The sequence below is a fragment of the Molothrus ater genome, chromosome 8, assembly GCF_012460135.2.
Source record: "Molothrus ater isolate BHLD 08-10-18 breed brown headed cowbird chromosome 8, BPBGC_Mater_1.1, whole genome shotgun sequence".
Lineage (NCBI taxonomy): Eukaryota > Metazoa > Chordata > Aves > Passeriformes > Icteridae > Molothrus > Molothrus ater.
Window position 1 is genome coordinate 27,976,489 of NC_050485.2, and position 15,478 is coordinate 27,991,966.

Sequence of the window (15,478 nt, forward strand, 5' to 3'; positions counted from 1 at the left end):
CTTCCCATAGCAAGGCATCAACAAGTTATCCCCACCAGAACAGGCACATGTCCCTGGTGCTTATGAATAACAACCCACTTGTCTGCCCTCTCCACCTGCTCCTCAAGGCTCCCAACTCCCCCGGCCCAGCCTTCCCCCACACCTCAGCAGCTCCAGGTCACCCCCCACACTGGGGACACCTCCCAGGCACTGACCCAGCTGTGCTGTCACCTCTGGCTGCCCCACAGGGCTGGTGGTGCCTCATTACCACCCCTCTTCCCACACCAACACAAAAAAGCCCTGGCAGGGCTCTGCCATCAGTTGTGCTCGCTATTTATTCATCACACATGTGCAGAACATCCCCGCTGCTCTGAGGGAGCAGTGTGCATATTTAAAAAGAAATTATACAAAACATAGCTGAATCTTAATGAATCTACTGCTTTGCTACTGGAACTGAATGGAATTGTGCAGACCCTGCCAGGCTGGGAAAAAAAAAAAAAGAAACCAAACCAACTACACAATATTTGATTTGTAATATAATCCTTAAGATCGCTTTTGCAGTGTGTTATTATTGTGCTTATCAGGCACAGTTGTAAGGAGGAAAAGGATCAAAATGCAACTGGCAGCACAGTGCCAGCCCTGTCAGAATGCTAAAGTATTGCACAGTGAAAAAAACACCCAGTCCTGGCAAAAGTCAACTTCACACAAATGATACCTCAGCGTTAGGAAATGAGCTATTAGCTCAAATGCATCCACTGAGGTGTAAGCAAACCTTTCTGGCTTGACAGTAATAAGTACAAATGGGGTCTGCCAGAAATACGTTTGTTTAGTACCAAGTTCCCCACTGAAATGTTCGAGTTCCATGAGGAGGACAGCAGTTACAAGGAGAGTCCCATTTCCTCCCAACAGGTAAAATTTACCGCAGCCTTACTCCTGCTGCACAAGGGGTGGATCCGCCTCCTCCAGGGGAGGTTTCTGCACATCAGCAGGAGCAGAAATCAAAGAGCACCCACACACATCCGAGTGCTCCGTGCCGGGCACCTCATCCCACCTCCTCCCGCCTCAGCTGGCAAGGAGAGCTCATGTTTGGAAAGAGCCCAGGAGTGCCCACAGCAGCACGGACCTGGGATGTGCCAGTCTCTGTGCTCAGGACCGAGCAGCATCACGCAGGAAGCGCCAGAGCCATTGATTGAGGGGATGTAAATGGGCTGTGGGTGACAGCCAGCCCGGATGAGACCTGCCAGGGAGAAGGCTGGGAGCTGCTCACCTACCCTCTCCCTAACCACCAAAACTATTTGCGTTTAGAAAACAGGACACTCAACGTCGTGCCTCTTCCGCCTGGGAGGGTGGGAAGCCCGCGCAGATGGGCGGCTTAGGACCAAAGACGGAACGGGCAATGCCAGACAACCGAGCGGCTCCAGAAACGCAACAAGCCGCTGCTTTTAAGTGGCAGAAGAAGGTCCCGATGGCCGGATCAGATAAAACGTGCAATTTTCCCACATCTCCCTCCTTCTCCTTCGCTTCCTACCCCGTGCCCGGGGCAGGTACTCAGGGACTTCACATCCCCGGGTGGGACCTGCCCGCGCTGCCCCGCACCTTCCCCATCGCTCCCCCAGCCGGCGGGCACCGCTTCCCCTCCATCCCCAGCTGATCCCGGGCGGGCACCGCTTCCCCTCCATCCCCAGCTGATCCTGAGCGGGCACCGCTTCCCCTCCATCCCCAGCTGATCCCGGGCGGGCACCGCTTCCCCTCCATCCCCAGCTGATCCTGAGCGGGCACCGCTTCCCCTCCATCCCCAGCTGATCCTGAGCGGGCACCGCTTCCCCTCCATCCCCAGCTGATCCTGAGCGGGCACCGCTTCCCCTCCATCCCCAGCTGATCCTGAGCGGGCACCGCTTCCCCTCCATCCCCAGCTGATCCTGAGCGGGCACCGCTTCCCCTCCATCCCCAGCTGATCCTGAGCGGGCACCGCTTCCCCTCCATCCCCAGCTGATCCTGAGCGGGCACCGCTTCCCCTCCATCCCCGAGCTGATCTCGGCCCCAGGGCGGGCACCGTTTCCCCTCCATGCCCGAGCTGACCCCGGCCCCAGGGCGGAGATCGCGTCCCCCGGAGCCAGTTCCCGTCCCCACCGTCTGTCCGCCTTTCCTCGGCGGAGCGGGACCCCGCTCTCCCCGCCGGTCCCGCTGGCGGGACAGCCCCTCCCGGCCCCAGGACGTGCTCAGCCCGCTCTCACAGGGACCCTTCCCCGCAGCCGATCCCGGTCCCACTCTCGGGAAGCATCGCCTCGGGAGCTGCTCCCGCATCCCAGCGCCGCTTTCCCACGCGGGGGGACAGCATTCCTCAGGAGCCCGTGTCAGGGGTCTGTCACCCCCAAAGCTCACCGCCCCGCAGGTCCCCAGAGCCCTCGGCGGTCCCCGAGCGAGGACACGGACACGCGTGACGCCCCCATCCCCTCACCTTTGTACTTCTCCATGGCGATGAGCGAGACCGCAGCGCAGCGACCGCCGAGGGCTCCGGGACACGGCTCCGCTCCGCTCCGCTCGCAGGCTCCGCTCGCAGCAGCAGCAGCAGCGCCGGCTGCCCCGGCCGGCCCCGCTCCGCAGGCTCCGCTCGCAGCAGCAGCAGCAGCGCCGGCTGCCCCGGCCCCGCTCCGCAGGCTCCGATCGCAGCAGCAGCCCCGGCCGGCCCCGCCCGCCCGCCCCGCCCCGAGGCGCGCAGCTGGCCGGGATCGGCTCCGGGATCGGCTCCGGGATCCGGGCTGCCAGCGGCACCGGCTCTGCCGTGGGGAGAGAGCTGCGACCGCCGAGCCGACCCTGCCCGGGGCTTGGGGCCGGTCCCCGAGGAGAAGCGCCGGGCACCGGGCGCTGGGATGAAGCGGGGAGCGGCTCCTGCGGATGCTCCGTGTTTGGGATGCTGACCTCTGGCTGCAGTGCGGCTTTGGGCACGCTTGGGGAAGGCCCACGCTTTTGGGCACGTTTGGGAAAGGCCCCTCTTATCCCGGGATAGCCATGGGTGGTCCCGGTGCCATGAGCCCAGGCAGGAGCCTGGCAGACACACCTGGGCTCGGGGCTGGCAGGCTGGAAAGTTGGGTTCTCCTTCCACGCTGGGGTAGCTGTATCCGGAGCCACTGAATGTGCACTCTTCTTTCCAGTGATTTTGTTAAGGTTTCCTGATAGCACCTGGCTCCTGGACAGAGCCAGTCTCACAGGGATGTGTCCCTCTCCTTGGGCTGCAGTGACATTTTTGCCTGATTTCTGCCGTGGCAGCCAGAAATATCATGTCCAAAGTGCACAAATAGTCACACGTGGAGAAGTGGGCATCCAGTCTGACCTCAATATAAGGCACAGGTGACAGTCTGACCTCAGGCTAAAGTTGTGGAGACACTCAAGGAATTTACTGTGTATATCAATAATGAGAACATTGAAAGTAACAAACAGCAAAGTCTATGAGGGTTAGAGGGGAAATTTTATCTTCAAAATTAACATTGGTGTGGGGACTAGGGAGCCATACCTGTCTATTACAGGGCCTTTATAGCAAGAGGTGAGGCTAAGGGCCTGATCTGGGTGTGCAGCTCCAGTGTTCCTGTGGAAAAATATGCAACCATTACCTAGAAAATGAACTGCTCTCCTTGGTACCTGTAAGGTAAAGCCAACAGAAGGCTCACAGAATCTGTATTTGCCAGGTTTTGGACCTGTCAGCCCACAAACCATTGACATCCATGGTCCAAGGTAGCCTGGAAAATGTCACTGCTGCACCCCAAGGCTCCATCATGTGGCCCTCCTTACGTTTTCTGAAAATAGCCATAAGCCAGTTCTCTTGGCTCACATGGAGAGCAAGCAGCCAGGCTGGATGGAAGAGCCCTGTCCTGACACTCCTTGGGTCCCTGTGTGCCCCTCCTGTCCCCACCCTGCCAGGCAGTGCTTGGTGGGGGTGACACCCTCAGAGGAGCTCTGTGGAACCAGAAAGTGACCTGGGCCACATGGGAGCTCTCCATACAAGAGCAAGGCTGCATAAAGAGCTATTGCCACTCAAGGGAGCTGAGGCTGGAGCATCTCTCACCTCTTGCCAGGGCACACCCACCACACAAGGAGACAGGAAAGCCAAGTGCCTGAACCATCATATCCAGCAAGCAGATAGTCTGCAGTAAATGGAGAAAAATAAATAAATGTGCCTGCCATGTAGGAATACTTCTCCTAGGGCTCTTCCCAGCTGTTTCTTGGCTATAGCTTTCAAAATCTAGCAGGGTGGGCCTTGGCCTTGCAAACCTTTGAGGTGTGTCTCTATCTTGAAGCAGGTGAGCAGGCATTCTGAACTGAGCCAGGATAATTAAGGATAATACCAGTTACACAAACTAATTAAAGATGATTTTGAAATATCAAAATGTCAGATACCTGTGATTCCTGTCTTCAGGACCCAGAGCCTTTACATTCCCTGCTTGTCCCTTCCTTCCCTTCCCATGATAAGGATGCTCTGGAATTCCAGGACTGCTGGTTAGGCCCATGGCAATTGCTGAACAAGTGACAATGGACCAAAGAGTAATGCCAGAGGAATACAAGTTCTTCCTGTTTGCTCTCTTCTTCTTGCAGTAGGAAGTACCTAAAATACTTGGCAGTATTCTTTTTCAAACAGGCTGTTGTGTTCTGGGTTTTAATAAAACTGGGAAATACCCAGACCCTGTTTAGAATGAGGAATTAATGTTCCCAGTGTTGGTGCTGAAATCTAGATGTTTACCACTTTGCTCAAGTAGAGCAAACACAGCAAACTGGTTTTCCTGCTGGGACTTCTTGAAGCCAATAAAATAACAACCATCTACCTGTACACCCATGTATTCATTGCCTTTTTCCTTCTTATTATTAGTGATGCTTATTAATGATGATGATTACTGTCATTAATGATGACTCAGGTGTGAAAACCCTGGAGGGCCAAGCTCATCTTGTTTAATCCCTTTTTTATGTGGCTGACATCCTATCATTCAGTGCAGAGCTTCATACTGCAGTTGACATGTTTTGATCCTTTTTTCCCTGCATATTTATGCTGTACTGATAGGCAGTCTGGCTGCTAGTGAAACTGGCACTTTTGGCTAAAGTTTCCCTGTACTATGCTGTGGCTTTCAATTGATGTCATTCTGCTTCTCTGGACTTACTGCCTTTAAGCTCTTTTGCTTCCTGTGAAACAGAGCAGGAATCAAGAATATATTTAGAAGCCTAAATGAACTCTGTGAACAATTACAATGATTTGTAATTGTTTTTTGTAATTGCTAAATACCTTGTGTAGTAGCATAATCCAAATCATCTCTTTTCTCCAATGGAAATGCTAAACACTTTTCTAATTTCCCTAAGTACCCTGTGCAGGTGTACATTGTTTCATTAATATTGTTGATTATTATTATTGATTACTACACCTACCTTTTGCATCAGCAAAGTCTTTAATGTCTATATTTGTCTAAATCTTTGCTATGGCTTTCTTCTCTTTGCTTGCACTTTGCTTTTTCCCTGGTTTAAGCTTGGCACAAAGTGTGGTGAAGGTTCTTGACCTCTCTGTGGTGAAAGCAAAGGAACCCTGCCTTGAGAACTTGTGTGCAGGTGCCCTCCACTGACTTCAGGGGAGTTGTGCTTGGTGGAGACTGTCAGGAAGAGCCACACCTGACCTGGAAAGTGCAGAGCTGCTCTCTGGGGTGTTTTCTCTCAGATATTGCTCAGATATTCCAGTTGCAGCAGTCCCCAGACTTCTTCCTTTCTTCAGGGAAAATATTCCATCTAGCAGAACAAAAGGTAGAAATTTCCTCCACACTTGAAGTGTGTATGTTGTTTCATGAGGCTTTTCTGTCTCTCTTCCCCATGCACTTGTCAATGCTGTAAAAACCTAGTTCAGGAATTTACTCAACAAGACCGAGTTCAGTCAGAGATAGAGTTATCTTGGTTCTGTTAAGCTCCTGAAAGAAGGGAAGTTGTGTCAAATACTCCACTTGTGCAGGCACCTGGAGGACAGATGGAGGAATAAGATGGCTTGGCAGACTGGGGTTAGCAGGGAGATCTCAGATCAGTGGTGTCCTTGTGTCCTCTTTGCTTCCAGAGATCATCTTGGGTCCCCACGTAGATGAAGGTGTAGTAGTGCACAGTTGTGGTCAAGCAGACATAAAACTTTTTCAGAGAGATTTGAGCAGAGGTGGCCTGAGCTGAAATTAAAGCTGAGGTGTGTCCTACAAAATGCCAAGAAATGAGGAAGCCAAAGACTTCTTCACTTTGGAGTCCCTGGCTTCAATAATGTCATGCTGACAATAATCTGAGGTGAGAGAATTCCTTTTGCCCATTTGAGGATCCCTCTGAACAGCAACAAAGCCTGTGGACCTAGGGACAGCTGAGCCAGCAAAACAACATTGCTGTCTCTGACAGGGAGAAGTCTCTGTCCTCCCACTGCTTCTGGCCAAATTATCTCTCTCTTTCCAGTGCCATTTTCACTGTTATGGCACCAACTTCCACGCTGAAATGACAGAAAACTAAAATGGCACATTCTTGTCCCACCTGGGGAGGATGAGTTGGGTTGCAGTGGAGCCAGGCAGGATTGGGACAGTACCAGGTAAATGGCAAACAGCTGCAGCTGGATGGAAGGAGGAGATCACTGAGCAGCTGGGAACACACAGCTGGGACTGGATGGAGCCATCATCAGTCACAGCTCAGCTGCCTCTTTGAAAGTCCCCCCAGTCTTCCTTTTGGGTGGGAGTACTGGCAGGAGTTCAGGATGTTTATGGAGCTCCCATCAATGTCTTTGAACCCTCATCTGCTGGATCCTGCTGGTTTTCCAGATTTCCTGATTCAAGGGATGAAGGGAATAATTGGTTTTGGGAATTTGAATGGAGTCCTCTGCTCATTCCCTAAGGAGATCTGAATAGCTGGACCCTGCCGACTGTCCTGATTCATGTGATCAAACACTCTGCATCCCATGCTGAAACTCGGAGGCACCAAGGCCCTGGGAACATGATTTTCTGGGAGAGGCTGTGATAAATGGCATTGCCACGTGTCTGAGGGCAGAAACACGTTGAAGATCCTGGGCTACCCCCTCAGGAGCATGAGCAGCAGTTCTTCCCCAGAGGTAGACCCTGTGGGTGCCTTTTAGCAGCCCAGACTTGTTCCTTGGTTCCAGGAAGGCACTGGCAGCCTGCCAGGCTTCAGTCAGTGGAAAAAGGGCCAGAAGAAACAGAGAGGCAGATGGGACAGCATGGCTGTTCCAGCAGAGCTGCTCACTTAAATACTCTGTTGGAGGCATGAATCCTTCACCTTGGATGATTTGTAAGTATGGTGCCTATGGGCTCCTCTTTTGAGGTGTTTTTGCTTCCCTGTGAAGCATGTCATGATTCCAGCTGTAAAAGAGGTGACCAAATTGTCCCCCAGCTGAAGCTGGCCTTAGACCACTGTTGCTCCACTGACTTCTGTCCAGCCATTTCTGACTTTCACCGATGAAAGGCAAGACAATCAACCCTAACACAAACAAAACCAGAGCTGTTTAGCTGCTCAGCCATACAAAAGCTCCATCACTGATACATTCCAGCAATGTTTTGGATTCTCTCAGACATTAACTGTTTCAAAAGAGCATGGCTGGGAAGAGGGTGTCTGGAGGGAGGGGGGGATTTCCCATTAAGGACAGCAGGACCAGATGTCTTTTTGATGAGCTTCTCTTGGCTTCCCATCATTTGACATTTCCTTTTCAGTTGTTAAGTCCAAGCTGCTTGTAGGCCAAATTACAGGGAGTCCTAATAGCTTGAATTGTTTTCTTTCCCTTGACAGATAGAATACCTTCCTGTGGCCAAAGTAGGAGGCATGCTGACCAGACAATGTGCTCAACAGCCACAGCATTTGTTCCTCCTGAAGCCATTTCTTCCTTGTACTTTTTTACTACCCCAGACCCTCTCCCCACTCCAGAGAAGTCCCTCAGCTTTCCTCTGACAATGTTCAATATCAGTTAGAGGAGCCCAAAGCATGCTTTGTTCCTTTCCCTGCAAACTTCTCATGGGGATGCTCACACCAGCAGACCTCCCCATTATCAGTGCCCTGCATTGCAGCTTGTAACACCCCCAGGCACCACAGGATGTGGCCATCAGCTTCCCAAGAGTTTCTGATGTAAAGTTCTGACGTGTACTTAGCCCTGTGTGGTGGTGCATCATCCCTCCATGAGCCCCCTGGCCTATGAGCTCAGAAATGTTCCTTAGGTCTTGGCCTTGAGGAACAGCTGGGCTGAGCTCCTCTGGAGTTTATCAGAAACACTGGCTGCTCCAGGAATTAGTGCTGTCTAATGAACTCAGGCTTTCTACAAACAGCCTTGGAAACTTATTCTTCTTGCCTGAATAACAGCCCAAGTAGAAGAGCATTTTTGTAATTGAACTTTCAGAGAAAGCCACTGACCTGAACTGCAGCCAGGATGGAATATTGTATGACTTAAAGCCAAGTCTCTTGTGACCCTAGCAGTCCAAAGGGAGGCGCTTTGAGCTCTCCTGGGGCACAGGGGCTGCCCCAGCACTGCCCCACCAACTCTCACCTTTGCTCTTCTTGGAGGACCAGCACCAGACACTGACAAATCCTGGGCTGAAACCCCCAATTCCTCGAGACTCAACCTCTCTCTCACCTGTTCAGAAGATGCAAAGGATCCAATGTGAGTTTTTCCCTGAATTTGAGGGGGATTTTTCACAGGGATACACCTTGCACAGACTCCTTTAGATCTGTGTGTGTGTAGGTGTGAATATGGCATAGCAAGTGTACTGGGAATGCTGCTCTCCAAGACTCTTAAGTGCTTTCGATTTTTAAGCAAGCTTGGCCTATGAGTTGCTCTTGTGCTTATAGTAAATTCTACCTGAATGCTTTGTTAAATTGTTTAACTTGAGCTATTGATTAAGTGCTGTTAATTTAAATGCTGCTAAACCTTTAGGCCTAAACCATTGGTGAATTCTGGGGCTCAGTTTGGCAAGGGGGTCCACTGTGAACCTTGTGACTCAATGGGAGGGTGCCCCTTATTCCTTTTTATCCTTACCCTTTCCCCAACCCCTCCTTCTAGGCTCCACATGGACAATTTCGGAATTGATTTAGATTTTAGATTAATTGACTTTAGATTTTAGTTTGCTTTTTCTCTGTGTGCTTTAATCACCTAGGAACTACTAGAGTAAACCTTGCCAGTGAACCTTGTTGCACTTTCTCTTCCATATTAAATCTGCTTTTGCTGATGCCTTTGCTGGTGATTCTTTAGGTGACCAAAATACTAATTCATGGCAACATGGTCCTGTTTTTGAGGGGATAGGATAGGAAATCATGGCTTTCAGCTGAGTTAGAAACTTCATCCACTCTTTCAAGTTTTACCAGTAAACCAGCATTGAGCAAAATCTCTCCCAAGCCAGAAGAAAAAAAATCTGTGTGGAGTCTCAAGCTGTAGATGGAGGACTTGCCTGGACAGAGCTGAACTCTTGGCACCTTTCAGCACCAGGAAAGCTTAGCTGGGTGAGAAGAAAAACTAATTTTATCAAAATATGAGGAAAGATTAATTTTTATGTCTTGCTACATTTTCACTGGGATTTTTTAAGCCGCCCCCAACATCACCACAAACTGTGGCCTGATGTCAACTGTGAGCTTGCAGAAGGCTATTTATTCTGGCAATTTCCCAAAGAGAGTGGTTTTCAGTCTGCAGCTTTTCTTTAGGCCCTAACCAGTTCTCCTCAGTCAAAGTCAAGGTGCAGAGTCTCTGTGGTCAGCACTGCTGAGAGGGGCAAGGGGAAAGAATGAGAACCTGTGGTCCTACAGCACCAATAAACTGCAGATTGTTTCACTGGAGGCTGAGCACTATGGAGCAGTCCAAGTTTCCTTTCCTGCTATAAATATTAGATGTTAGGGTATGCCAGACTACCTGCCAAAGTGAAATTAACTACCAGGTAATAAATAAGTTTCAACCATGTCAGTTGAGTCTTCCCCCTTGTTTTTTTTTTTTGTTCCTGTGAAAAGAGATTTAATCAAGAATCAAGAAATCTGCCTTGGTAAATACCAAAAAAATGCAGTTTCTCTTTTCACACACAGAGCTGTGGAGCTGAATTTCTCCTGCCTTTCCAACCATCATTAAGTATTCTGTTTAAATAGGCCAGCTTCATGCCATCTATAATGAAGTTATAGTGTATTGCTCTGTTATGAATGATGAAGCTGTTGTGTCCTACGGGGAGAAAAATCGCTGTAATCCAACTTTCCTTTTGAAAAGGCCTAATGTATCCACATGAGATCTTCTGGCAGAGACAACTGAGAGAATATAAATAGAAGCTTAAAAGAGGAAGGAGGGGAAGGGGAAAATAACTCCAACAGGGCTGAGTAGCTGAAATTCACAAGTTTAATAGGAAGATGGATGACTGAAGAGCCTGTTCTGTGACACAATTAGGACTTTATGTAGGCCTTTTTCAATTATTTGTAGCTGACAAAATATCACACAAAGGCTGTTTCACAGTGCAGGCCAGGTGCCCAGAAATGGTTTTTTTTGGAGGAGAGGAGCAACTGGGAGAGTCGCCCAGGAGCGCGGGGCATGAGGGCTGCGTTGGGCAATGGTGTGCGCGTCACCCTTTAGCATGTGGCAGGAGGGAAGAGTGTCCTGCACTTCCTGCACGCTCAGGCCACCATGTGCCCATGCCCAGGGAGCAGAGAGCTGCAGCCACAGCGGGCTGTGTGGGGCAGGAGGGGCTGTGCAGGTGCACATGGCCCAGCCTGGATGCACCTCGCTGCTCTCCCCACGGACAGACGCAGCACGGGCACTCTGTGGGTTCCTGCTACAGGATGAGGTTTCTGCTGATAAGCAATTCTCAGAAGCTGTTTCAAAAGATCTTGCCTCTTCTGTCCCCCACTTGCTTCTCACTGGCCACCCACCAAATACTGTTGTTGTGGCTCTTGGTTTTCAGCACAAAGCCACAGCACCACCAAGGAACGTTTCTTGAAGTAACCTGCAAGTGTTTGCACACAGTGTTGACATCTTCAGAGGCATCAGTGCTGCAGCAGCAGGAGGTGACACAGCAGAGGAGTAGTGGTGACTGGAGAGCCACAGCAGCTTTAGTATCTCTCAAGGGTCCTGCAGAATATCCTACCAAACTAAGACTGCAAGTGTCTTAAATTTGTTTTGGTTTACTCCATTCCACAGTGATTTAATCTTTAATGGGGCAATTAATTAATCTTTAAACATTAATCTTTAATGTCCCAATTAAAGGCATTTGGGGTGATGATTAGTAAATTTGGTTTATTTAAGTTTAGTTAATTTGGGGTCAGCATTCCTGGGTGTCGCCATGAGGAGAAGAAGTCAAATCCTGGGATCTGCAGGGGGCTCAGTTCTGCTTTGGTGAAGCCCTTTCCTTGTGTCAGCACTGGCAGTGGGCTGGCTGCATGTCGAGGCTGATATGATGATATGATTAAACTGCTGATATGATTAAATGTTACTCACTTTTTCTTCACAGGGTCAATCTTTCAGCCAGCTTTACCCCCCAGGTGATCTGCCTGCCCTGTTGGCACCTCCATTTTCACTCAAACTGGCCAGGCCCAGGAAAAATCTCCAAAGGGTCCTCTATTGGGATGGCTCCCAAGGGAGAAAGAGCACACACGTAATTTTCAGGAAGCTGAACAATTAGTGAGTTACGGAAAACGCCAACTTTGAGTGCCAAGAGGTCACAGCAACATTAGGGCATTGAAGAATTATGCTCTGGGCTGCCTGAGCACCATGGCAGACCAGTTATCATAGAATCATTTCTATCATCCAATATTTACTGGCCTCAGAAGAAGCTTATATTCAATTACCTACTATTGTTTCACAAACCTAGGTGGCAGGGCGAGGTTTTTTTTTAAGGGAACAGCAATAGCTGAAACATAAAAATAAAACACACACTTTAAAATCATTCAAAATATCAAACAGTGGCTTTCCTCCTCCCACAATATCTGTGGTCTTAAATGGATCATTGCAAGGGGAATTATTTATGTAGTCCCATCAATAAATCTTACTAAAGTCCTTTATACTGCAGTCCTCATTCATCTAGCAACTCCTCTGTAAATGGTAATTAGGGTAAGAGCTGAGATACCACAGAGTTTGCTCCTGGCAGTCATTGAGCATCTGAGTCTATCAGGGCTGTAAAGGAGGCATTTCTCAGCAGCAGCTCATTCATTGTGAGCCCTGATTCAATTATTACCTTGTCTCCTGCTTCACAGCAAACACTTTGGTTCACATAAAGCCTCAGAGCCTGTGTCAATGAACTCCTTGAATGGAGTCAGCTGCATTTTGTCTCCCCTGCAGTATCTAGCCTAAATCCAGGAGAGGCAGTCAAGGGGGAGCCCTGTTTCCCTCTGGCACCATTGCTGGGCTACTCCTGCAGAGAGGTTTGGTTCTACCATGGACTCTCCCCTCCACTGCCTGGAGATGTGGGGGCTGGGATAGCCCAAATTATGGGAAATAGAGAAGTGTGGAGAGCCCAAGCAGCAAAATCAGCCTCCAAATGTGTCAGTCTGCTCCTGTCAGACCTCTCTCACCTTTTGATGCTTCTCCACTGGCTGCCCAGGGATGCTCTATTCATTTACATCCAGCCCCTTACTCATGCCAGCGTTGGAGGCTGGGAATTTCACTGGGAGGAACTCAGCTCTGCAGAGATCATCTTCTCCTGACCTATGTGCAAAGAGTCCTGCCACAGTTTTAGCAGAGACATTACATTACACAGCAAGTGTGCCTGGCAGGGCTCTGTCCCAGCTCCTGCCCTGAACAGCAGCCTGGCACAGGCCATGGAACCCTCAGGGTGTGCACCTGCCTTCCCCTGCCAGCAGCACAGCCTTCTCCTCCAGAAGGTGCAGGCTGAAGGTGGGGTTTAGTCCATTCCCTTCCTTCCCTCTTTCATACTGGGGCAGCAGCTGAAACACTCATGACTTGGCACACACCTGGCTCTGCAGTGTGACCCTCAAAGGCCCTGGAGACAATGCCACCCTTCCAATGGACAGTCACAGAAGGTGTGCTGGCACTGCTGGAATGGCAGGGACAAGGGGAATGCTACCAGCTGCCCTCTCTGCCATGGACTTGAGACAGATTTCCTGACACACAGAGTGCACTATCACTGGCTGTTCACTGTGCTCTGCTTTTCCTTCAGACGCCACTCTTCACTGGTGCCCACCCCATTTTTCATGCCCAGCACAATTATTTTGGGAGATACACTCGGAGCAGGGAACTGACTCGGTTTAAAAATATTAAAAAAACCCCAACAACGCTGTGCAGTGAAATAAAAAGTAAAAAAATGTTTTTCTAAGAAGGATCAGTTCCCGAATGTCACTGAGAGTGACCCCACAAGCAGTCATGCTGACATATCTGATGGCAGGGAAAAGCTGTGGGGGCGTGGGAATACCTTAAGCTGGCTGAACAGCCACCCAGTGCTTTGTCTTATGAAATCCCAGCCTGAGGAGAGGCTGTGCTCTGCTGCTTCCCTGCTTCCCCTCTCTTCCTTTCCCCCCAAACCCGTGGGCCCCCATCACTGCCATGGCTACATGCAGCCTGGGATGTCCATTTTAATCTGCAGTGTGTACACAAAAGAGCTGGAAGCAGTGACTGTCTGAGACCCACCTGACCTTTGGATGTACAGCAAACTTCCTGTTCCAGGGCTGCTGGCTCTTTCATCTCCCAGCCTTTAAAAAATAAAAGTGAGCCTATGTGAAAAAATGCTTTGTAATGGGGACTCCTGGAACAACTTTTCTCTCTTGCCCTCTGACTGAGCCATAGAAAACAGTAAATATCTCTCCCAAGAGTCCTTTTTTTACAATAGAAAAATGTCAGGCAAAACTGAAGTTTCATTTCCCAGCCTTGGACTCTGCAGCAGACAGGCACAAAAGCTAGAGAAAAAACAAAACAGCAAAGGGGAAAAAATCTCCACTCTTGTTAATTCAGAGTTTGGAGAGATTTTTGGTGGAGAATAAGCTTCTTTTGGTGGGGAGCAAGACACACTTGGGAACTGGGTCTCTCTTCTTGCAGGAGGAAGTGGTCTTGGGCTATACTTGACAGCAAATTAGCATTGACATTTGACTTGTTTTGATCTGAGTTATTTACAATGGTATTATCTGTGTATTTTTTACATGCTGTGAAGATTCCCATTGCCAGATGCCTCGAGATGGCTGTAGGATGCAGAGCATTCCACAGTCATTACTCAGGGGTCATAAACTTCACATTACTTGTGGGGAGGAGGGGAGCAGGGGGAAATGGGCTAACAATTAAAAAAAAGAAAAAGCAATCCTAGACTTAGATTTCAGTGGGCTTGTGTATTTAACTGGAGAGAAATTAAAAATGTGCTTAGGTGGGCTGGCACTGTCACACTGTGGGGCTGATGACTGGAACAGTTCCTTGTGAATTTGCTCTACACACAGAAGTGCAGTCAGGGATAATTTTCCCAATGCTCTGGTCTGGGGGAGGCTGCGGTGGAGCAACTGCTCCATAACCCTGCCAGGGCAAAGATCCCCAGCAGGGAATTGCTGCTTGGGATGTCCAGCTGGCAGGACATGTCCCAGGGCTGGCACTTCACTGTAGCTGCTGCTGCAGGGAGGTGCAGCCATGATATTTTCTGAAAAATCCTTCCCTTAGGATTTTTTCTCCTGAGACGCTGAGAGGCCTCAGGAACAAAATGTAACCAATGGTTATCTGCTGCTGTGGAATGCAACAGGTGCATCTGGGATTGGGCTCATGTGGTTGTTTCTAATTAATGGCCAATCACAGTCAGCTGGCTCGGACTCTGTCTGAGACACAAGCTTTTGTTATCATTCTTTCTTTTTCTATTCTTAGCCAGCCTTCTGATGAATTCCTTTCTTCTATTCTTTTAGTATAGTTTTAATATAATATATATCATAAAATAATAAATCAAGCCTTCTGAAACATGGAGTCAGATCCTCATCTCTTCCCTCATCCTCAGACCCCAGTGAACACGGTCACAGGGAGGGAGCAGGCTGCCAGCTGGTGACTTTCAAGAAACTCAAAAGGGAGATTTTGGGTTTTGAGTTTTTTCTGTGCTTGGGAAACTTTCAAGAGAAGTTGCAAGGCCAAATCATAGACTTACACTTGTGGTTTTTTAAGCAGGTACTCTATGCACAGACTTCCTTACATCCTGAAGGACTGAAGATACCCAGGGAGGGTGACAGGAGATGCCCAGAGATGCAATCCAAAGTAAGGACTCCTCTAACCTTCACCAGGCTGTTTTGCTGGATTTTTTCAGAGAGAAGTTTCTCTTGTGCAAGTCACAACACACAGAGCACAGCAAAGATCCAGGCATGGCCTGGGAAGTGAACAGGGCAGGTATGAACCTTGCTAAAGGGTAACTTCACAGTGGTATCAAATTCCCCAGCTGCTGGTCTCCAAGCAGGAACCTGAGCCCCCATCTCATCTGAGACTCAGCCATTAAACACTCAACACAGCACATGGAAGTAAAGCCCTGGGGAAGCTTTACCTTTGTCACAGGCAGAACCTGTGCAGAACATCAAGGCAGGGCAAGGG

At 49.5% G+C, this 15,478-nt stretch overlaps 1 protein-coding gene across 4 annotated transcripts in view; it reads right to left on the bottom strand.

Moving 5' to 3' along the window:
- AFAP1L2 (actin filament associated protein 1 like 2) overlaps nt 1-2,539 on the bottom strand; it is a 66,920-nt gene extending 64,381 nt beyond the window's left edge. For 2 of the 4 annotated variants that reach the window (XM_036385895.2, XM_036385894.2), the window contains exon 1: nt 2,438-2,539. In XM_036385895.2, the coding sequence (XP_036241788.1) occupies nt 2,438-2,453 (16 nt within the window). In that variant the 5' untranslated portion in view covers nt 2,454-2,539. The remainder of the gene's footprint in view (nt 1-2,437) is intronic. The other 2 variants (XM_036385897.2, XM_036385896.2) reach the window with 1 other exon arrangement.
- Nucleotides 2,540-15,478: the final 12,939 nt, after the last annotated feature.